This window comes from Triticum aestivum, chromosome 2A (genome assembly GCF_018294505.1).
Source record: "Triticum aestivum cultivar Chinese Spring chromosome 2A, IWGSC CS RefSeq v2.1, whole genome shotgun sequence".
Taxonomy (NCBI): domain Eukaryota; kingdom Viridiplantae; phylum Streptophyta; class Magnoliopsida; order Poales; family Poaceae; genus Triticum; species Triticum aestivum.
This window is the reverse complement of record NC_057797.1, coordinates 32,310,271-32,318,652: the sequence shown is the minus strand read 5'-3', so window position 1 is coordinate 32,318,652 and position 8,382 is coordinate 32,310,271. Positions and strand designations below refer to the sequence as shown.

Below are 8,382 nucleotides of genomic sequence, written 5' to 3'. Positions count from 1 at the left end.
TGTTAGTTCCATTAGTTTTCAAATTTGAAAACAGTTTTTTAGTTTTTTTGTTTTCTTTGTTGCTTTATTTATTTTATTTTGTGATTAACTTTATTATAAAAATAGTTTTTTCCTGTTTTTTTGATTTGTTTTTTGCATTATTTATTTTCTTTTGTTTTTTGCTTTAATTTTTAATTCTGTTTGCTTTTAGGTTAGCAAAATTATAAACTTTCTGTTAGTGCCATTAGTTTTAGAAAAATTATAAACTTTCTATTAGTGCCATTAGTTTTCAAATTTGAATAGTTAAAATTTGAATTCTTTGAAAATTGTTTGAATCACAAGTTTGTGATTAACTTACTAAAAAATGAGAATAGATTCGCTTATAGAGAAAATTCAACCTAAATTCCTAGTAAATTTCTATGAATTTCAGAGAAATTCACTATGAATTTAGGTAAAACTTTTCTCTATTAGGGCATCTATTTTCACTTTGAGAGGAGCTCAACAAGGCAGAGAGGGAAGGGCTTATAAACCGGTGTGAGCCCCCTTCGGTTGGCGAGGTGGGACTAAACTCGGCCCGCAACGAGGGCCAACCCTTTAGTCCCGGTTTGTGGCACAAACCGAGACTAATGGTCATGGGCCAGGGGCGAGGAGCAAAATTATAAACTTTCTGTTAGTGCCATTAGTTTTAGAAAGTTGAAAGTTGGCATGGGCCAGGGACTAATGGTCATGGTATTACGAGGGCCGAACCATAAGACATGAAAGCATTTCAAATGAACTCTGAAAAAGTTGAAAGTTGGGATGGTATCATAATTTCACCCACATAGCATGTGCATGTACAAAACTGACAATGGTAGCATGTTCGTCTGTTACAAAGTTGCAGGAGAAAGTCTTCACTTTTTCTTCGCTTATGTCATTTGCTTATTGCACCGTAACCATGGATAATCTTCATTGTTTATCAGGATGCTTGGGTCAGCCTTGACATTGAAGGGAGGAATTTCATGAAACTTTTCATAATCTTCAGACATGTCTGTCTTGCCGTCCACTCCCAGGATGTCCCTTTTTCCTGAAAGAACTATGTGGCGCTTTGGCTCATCGTATGATGTATTCGCTTCCTTATCTTTTCTTTTTGTCGGTTTGGTAGACATGTCCTTCACATAGATAACCTGTGCCACATCATTAGCTAGGACGAACGGTTCGTCAGTGTACCCAAGATTTTTCAGATCCACTGTTGTCATTCCGTACTGTGGGTCTACCTGTGCCCCGCCGCCTAACAGATTGACCCATTTGCACTTAAACAAAGGGACCTTAAAATCAGGTCCGTAGTCAAGTTCCCATATGTCCACTATGTAACCATAATATGTAACACTAAGCTCAATCTTCTTCTTTTGGATTTCCATGAACAATTTCCTCCTTGATCTCATTGCGCTTCTCTGTCATCTTGGTTGTCGTCCTTTCTCACTCTCCTTCTCGATCTCCCATTTCCTTTCCTTTGACCTGGCCACACGGGTGGCCGGTGCAAACCCTCCTCCAACTACACCGCTTGGATCACCATCTTCATCACTTACTTTGGCATTGTGGTCTTGACAGAATTGGTAATGCTGCTCCACTTGCTTTGCGCATTCAAGTTGTACCAACAATGCATCATTGTGAATGCTTTGCCCTCGGTCTTCTGGAACAACATGGCCACACGTACGGGCTAGCAAAGCAATACAATGACATGATTAGAAAGTTGCAACATAAAGAAAATCAATCAAATGACCAACACATAGAGCATCACTAAGCAAAACTTACGAGCTCGAGGAGTGACGCACCACTTGATCACAATTTTCCATTTGTTCATACGCACCACGATACATGTTGATGGCCTCTTGAATGGTGTACCATCGAAGGCTTAGTGACTCCGAATTGCCATTCTGTATCATTTCCTTGCTGTAGGGCTCGTACTGTTTTTTCTCATGAAACCAATCATGCACACTGTGCCAAAGCGTTGAGCCTTTTGCTCCATGCTTTGAAACGGTTCAAAACTTGTGCCTAATCACGCCAATCATAGTAATTCATCCTCCTAGTTCGAGTATGCCAAACCCCTCCTTTTCTTTGTGCCCGAATCAGACACCAATGACTACTGGGTGTCCGTCGACATCTCTTGCTCTGGATGTGTGGCTAGTAGTCGCCATAGACTTGTCTGTCTTCGTGGCCACCACCATTACGGATCATGTCCATCATCACCTCATTGCCCGACTGCTGCCATCGAGCTTGGGGGAGCCATTCCGCCAAATAATGACAGGGCACCGCCAGAAAAGGGCTCCTTGGCGGAAGACGCGACCGGATGAGTGTTGGTGACTTGGTGAACACGTAGTAGCTGCTGAGGTCGATGGTGTACGGTGGAGGGTGGCCGGAGGTGAAGGATGCAACGAAGTGTTGTGGTGATTGTTAAGTGTCGGGATGACTGTACTGATTGGCGGTGAAGTAGTATGGTGCCTTGTACTGGGTGGGCCAGGGTGGTGATTGCCCGAAGGGCACATGCATGGCGGTCTGCTGGTATGAGCGCAACAACTTGTACCATGCCACGTCTTCGCTTTTGATCACGCGGAAATTCCTGATTCTTTCCTGAAAATATTTGGTTTATTTCCTAATATTCTTCCGAAACCTAATCTCGTGAATATCTGACGGTTTTACCTCTTTATATACCTTTGTGGAGGCCTCTCCTTTGCCCATTGATAAACCAATCTATTCCAGTTGCATATTAAGTTTTTAAGCAAAGACAAGTATCTCTTAGGCCATTGCTATGCTCATGGGACGAATGCCAGACGACCTCACAGGAGGAGGATGATCACCTTGCTGCCGGTGGAAGCTAGCCACAGGTATCAAGCCCCTTCCATGAGGAGGATTTCGAGCTAGAAGACACTTCTCCCGATGCATTGGCACGAGGGCTTGAATATGACTAGCGAGTGTGGGATCAAGTTGGAGGTAGCTCATATGAATAAAGATTCCCCGAGGAGGTAGAGATGGAGCAACATGAGCCATAAGAGTTACTCATTGGTAAGGAGCAAGTTGAATCTCTTAAACATACAAGCTCCAGCAATCCTGCACCTGCAAATGAGGGTACCCCAACCATCGTGAATGGCCACACCATCCATAGATTGTTGAAGGGTACCTATGAGTAAAATTCGTCACACCTACCACAAAAAAGATCAATATTGGGGATCAAATATTTGTCAAGCTATCTAGGGCATGGGAGAAGAAGTACGCCGTCAACCCCAATTATGCACCGAAGCCGCATCCTATCAACATTGATGAGCCTATTATTTGACTCGAGGTACATGCTAATGAGTCACACATCCACCATGATCTTTTGCCTTAACGCATCAGTCAGTTGGAGAAAAAGATTGCTGAGGACACTAATTAAGTCCAGTCTCAAAGCCCGTGTCACACTCATCGCCAACCAAGAGTAAACTGTGCGCATGAAACCACATCACAATGCCGACCTAGAGAAGACTAATGAGTTGCTCCATCAGGACTTTTCCCACAACACATCCACCACAACCGAGAAGAAACCCCGCGGTACCAGGGACTAAGAGGGATTATTGGATACCACTATCTTAGTTTTTTCAGCTTGGGGAGATTCATAAGCCCTTGCATATTTACTGTTTTTGCATGTTTACTTTCCTCAAAAGTGAGTTAGTTTATTTTAAGTTTTGCATAATAAGTTCCAAAAAAGCTCCCCACGAGGCAGGGGAGGAATTACCTATCCTATGCTCAGCGTGTCTTAATGATGAATGGTGATATTACAACATTCAGTATGTTTATTAGAGATATGAGTTAGGTTGAGTTCTAGTGTACTTCTTACTTTTGAATGACTATAGGGTCATCCGCACCACTATTTTGATTGTTAAGTGTAGGTTGTTATGTTAGAGTATTTTTGGTTTCACTAGCTTTTCAAAAAGATAAATAAAAGGATGAAAATTATTAATTTTGCCAAATTGTTTTAGCATATAATGAGTACAAAGTAGAGGTGGTACTCTCAAACCATGAAACATGGATGGTTTCATACTCCGTTTTGAAATTATCACTTGGGTAGACCGCTTTCGTTTTCTCTCGTAAACCTTGAGCATGCTTAGCTTTGATGATGCGATACTCATAAAAATATGAGATAAACGTTGTTTCATGGGAAAATAAGCTTGCTTAATATTACACGAGAAAATGAAAGAGATTTGTTTACATATTAAATTCTAAAAGGCTATGCGGGGTTCTAAAAAATTTGAGAGCCCCTCATCTCCCGTTCGATCAAGCTTGAATATCTTAGTCTATTAGATTGTTTTTCTTTCGCTAAGCACTCAATCGGTAAAGGCATGGGAGCCTCTCTAGCCATTTTTTCATTATAAGTATGCTAATACTCATGATGGTTCTATATCTTTAATGAGTAATGCTTCACAGCAATGCCCTCATTTGATTATGACAACTCGGGCTTCATGAGTGTGATGATCCTATTCTCCGAGCCACAGTTTTGCTCAGGGATGAGAGAAGGTCTAAGCTTGGGGATGTTGATGAGTGAATTTTATGTCACATTTTGCTTATTTTTTCATTATAATCACAAAAATTTCTACAATTTACCATGTCTACTTGATGGACAACTTCCACCCCGTGCAACTAGATAACAGATGTGACCAACGGAGAGACCATAGACCACGAGACAGAAGCAGGAAACCTCATCTCCGGAAGGGATGTGAAGTGGGAATCAACACAAGGGCACCACCTCGCCGAAGCTTCGACCACCGAGGCCACGACATCATTCATCATCCGCAGCAACATCATCCACATACTTGACATTGAATCCATCATTCAGCTCATTGTAATACCAAATCCTAGTGTTATACGGTGTTAAACTAATAATTCATCTTTCATTGCCATGACCACCTTGGCGATGTCTTGTGCCTATATGTGTGAGTAATTCACTAGTTATTGAGTTATTGCAGATATGGGGGAATTCTAGTATTGGAGGGACGTTGGTGGCGTGCGTGATACATAACTGTGGCAGTATGCACATATCTGTTTATTGTCATTTCGTGTACAATACATATATAACAGAGATCACATTTGAACCAAAGGTTGTGTTTCTAAACAATTAAGTATAATAAATACTAGTGATGAATCCAGACTCCATGAAGATCTGTTGCAGTTTTCATCATTTTCATTTGTCTCTGACTCTTAGTCATTATTCCTATGGACTTTAATATTTGTTTTCACACACTTGCAATATTTCACCCTTCTCACCGCTTTTTCTTGGGGCCTAAAATAACATGCAAGCACATTACGATAAACCTCTATGACGGAAAAAAACATTTCTCCAGCTTTCATGGGATCGATACTCTACTTCAAAAACAGGCACATCTAAACTCTATGCACTTGCATAACATCACCTGGCATGACACGTGTTACGTGAACGAGCTGGACTATGACCTCTGTCATGTCCGTGGCACTCTTTTTTTTCCGTGCATGACAGGAGTCAAAACCTTTTTTTTCATTAGCAGAAGATGAAATCGAACATTTGTAGGCTCTTCCTCTTCGACTCCTCTATAGTGGACCGGTTTTGGTTGCCTAAGTCTATTAGAGGTTGCTCCCCTGTTCATAGATGGGGCCATGGACAGATGTACATGAGACCATCCTTCAGTTTCAGTGCTTTGCGCCGCCTACATCTTTCCCAATCCACTTTCCATCATACACCGGGACGTGGGACATCAGGACTCCGAAACCCCGTCTATTGTGATCATTATGAGAGAGGACAGTGAGATTTTTGGAGAGAGCTCTCCCACGACTGCTAGCATCTCCTCCGACATGGCGGCATACACAGACTTCCTCAACGATGACTACCCCGATGATGACTCCCCCTCCTTCCATGCCATGTCAACCGCCGACGGTGTGGCGACCGTGAACACTTCTTCATCCGCCACATCATACGTTATTTTCCCCTTGCATTAAGGATCACTTCTGGTTCGTTACTACTAGCTTCGATCCGGACATGTTGTGTTCACCATACCCGTCGAATACTATGTCTGTTCTGCTTACCAACTTCTCTTGTTCGAATATCATGTCCACTATGTTGATCATCTTCTAGCTGTTTTTTCCTGGATTAAACATAATTGCAACCAACTCATAATTGAAAAGGAACATTTGTAGACCCTTCCTCTTCGACTCCTCCATAGTGGACCGGTTTCGGTTGCCGGAGTCTATTAGAGGTTGCTCCATAGATGGGGCCATGGAGAGATGTACATGAGACCATCCTTCAGTTCCAGTGCTTTGAGCCGCCTACATCTTTCTCAATCCACTTTCCATCATGCACCGCGATGTGGGATATCAGACCTCCAAAACCCCGTCAATTGTGATCATTATGAGAGAGAGGACATTTGGATTTTTGGGGAGAGCTCTCCCACGACTGCTAGCATCCCCTCCGACATGGCGGCATACACAGACTTCCTCAACAATGACCCCCCCCCCCCTCCACGCCATGTCAACCGCCCACGCACGGTGGGGCGACTGCGAACACTTCTTCATCCGCCACATCATACGTTGTTTTCCCCTTGGGTTAAGGATTGCTTCTGGTTCCTTACTACTAGTTTAGATCTGGACATGCCATGTTCACCATACCCATACCCGTCGAATAGAATATCTGTTCTGCTTACCAACTTCTCTTGTTTTTTTAAACTCCTCTTGTTCGAATATCATGTCCACTATGTTGATCATCTTCTAGCTGTTTTTTCTTGGATTAAACATAATTGGAAACAGCTCATATTTTCACAACATTCTATTTGTGAAAAACAAAGCACTGCTTTTCCCACTGGTACTGTACCACAAGCTCACTACTCCCCAAAATGGACGTGGCCCTTTACAGCAATTCTGATGGCGAACCAACACCAGATTACCACCAGCAAACAGGGTACTGCTGCTGCTGCTACTACTACACGCAAATGCATGTGCATGCCGATCGAGAGACGCGGCCGCGGCTGCGGCCGCCGGTGCCTACTTACCTACTCCGCCACCAAACCAAGTCCATCACCAACAGCGACGTGGAGGCACTCGCACCGGCCGATCCGATCATGCAGCGGGCGCCGCATTTAACCCACCATCTAAAATTTCGGTGAGTTAGCCGGCCTCTCGTTGTCGCGCATCACTTCGCCGGACACCACCCTTGGAGCATGCAGCCAGATCATCCATCGAGCTGTGCCGATCAATGCCGAGGCCTATATAAGCCATGCGTCGCCTGTTTCATCCATTCATCCATCAGCCACTTCACACAGCCAAGCAAGTGGTAGTGCGACTCAGAGGTTCAGGCATGGCAGCTCCGAGAGCATCACTCGTCCTCGCCCTCCTGCTGGCGATCGCCGTTGCCAATGCTGAGGCGGCGTCGGTCGTCGTCGGCCTGGCCAAGTGCACCGACTGCACCAGGAAGAACATCAAGGCCGAGGAAGCCTTCAAGGGTAAGCGCTAGCTAGCTAGATTATATAGAATACTCCACTTTGTAAATGCATGATGTTGCTCTGCTCACTGTTGTTCTGCCATGAACGTACCTCAGGTCTTCAGGTGGCGATCAAGTGCAAGAACGTCAACGGCGAGTACGAGAGCAAGGCGGTGGGTGCCCTTGACGGCACCGGCGCTTTCAGCGTGCCCGTGGCCGCCGACCTCCACAGCGCCGACTGCGTCGCACAGCTCCACAGCGCCGCCTCCAACGCACCGTGCTCCGGCCAGGAGCCATCAAAGATCGTGCCGGTGTCTGAGGGCACCACCTTCGGGGTCGTTGCCGGCGCCAAGACAAACGCGCTGGCATCGCCAGAGTGCGCGTCGGCGACCCTGTGCGGGCCAATCAAGAAGCACATCATCCAGCACTTCCACCAAAAGAAGCCCGTGCCACCGAAGCTGGAGCCCAAGCCCCAGCCCCACCCGGACTACGGGCCCGTGCCCAAGCCCGAGCCGAAGCCGCACCCCCACCCGGACTACCACCCCGTCCCTCCCACGCCCACCTACGGCGGCGGTGGTGGCGGTGGATACCACGGACACCACTGAGTCCGGTCTACCACCCTCCCGCCAAGCGACGAAATTGGTAAAGTTCCTCTGTATCTTAGCCATGGCTTGTTGCTGTTAGTGAGTGAGCGACGTTGCTATTTATGTCACGGGTTAGCTTTATCTTCTACGTATCATTCAGAATAACAGTTGTGAGGGATGTAAGGCAAATGTACGTGTGATGGTTCAGTTTTTTTTACAAGGTTTGTAATATCGATCTGTGTGAATTTTTGTAATGAGAAGTTCCTCACTGGTAGAAAAAGGGCCTGTTGTCTCGGTTCTGGAACCGGGACTAAAGGGTCGGTACTAATACCCTGTCCCTTTAGTCCCGGTTCAATCCAGAACCGGGAC

The 8,382-nt window shown here is 45.2% G+C and overlaps 1 protein-coding gene across 1 annotated transcript; it reads left to right on the top strand.

Annotated features, from left to right (window-relative positions):
• The first annotated feature begins 7,211 nt into the window (after positions 1–7,211).
• LOC123184488 (proline-rich protein 4) lies at positions 7,212–8,273 on the top strand. The gene is made up of 2 exons (XM_044596588.1): positions 7,212–7,451; positions 7,547–8,273. Exons 1-2 carry the CDS (start codon positions 7,226–7,228, stop codon positions 8,032–8,034), a joined length of 714 nt encoding a protein of 237 aa, XP_044452523.1. The 5' UTR covers positions 7,212–7,225; the 3' UTR covers positions 8,035–8,273.
• The last annotated feature ends 109 nt before the right edge of the window (positions 8,274–8,382 follow it).

Coding starts and splice junctions, on each gene's coding strand:
- LOC123184488 (XM_044596588.1), top strand. CDS start 7,226: ATGCGTCGCCTGTTTCATCCATTCATCCATCAGCCACTTCACACAGCC. Junction 7,452..7,546: donor GGCCGAGGAAGCCTTCAAGG/GTAAGCGCTAGC, acceptor AACGTACCTCAG/GTCTTCAGGTGGCGATCAAG.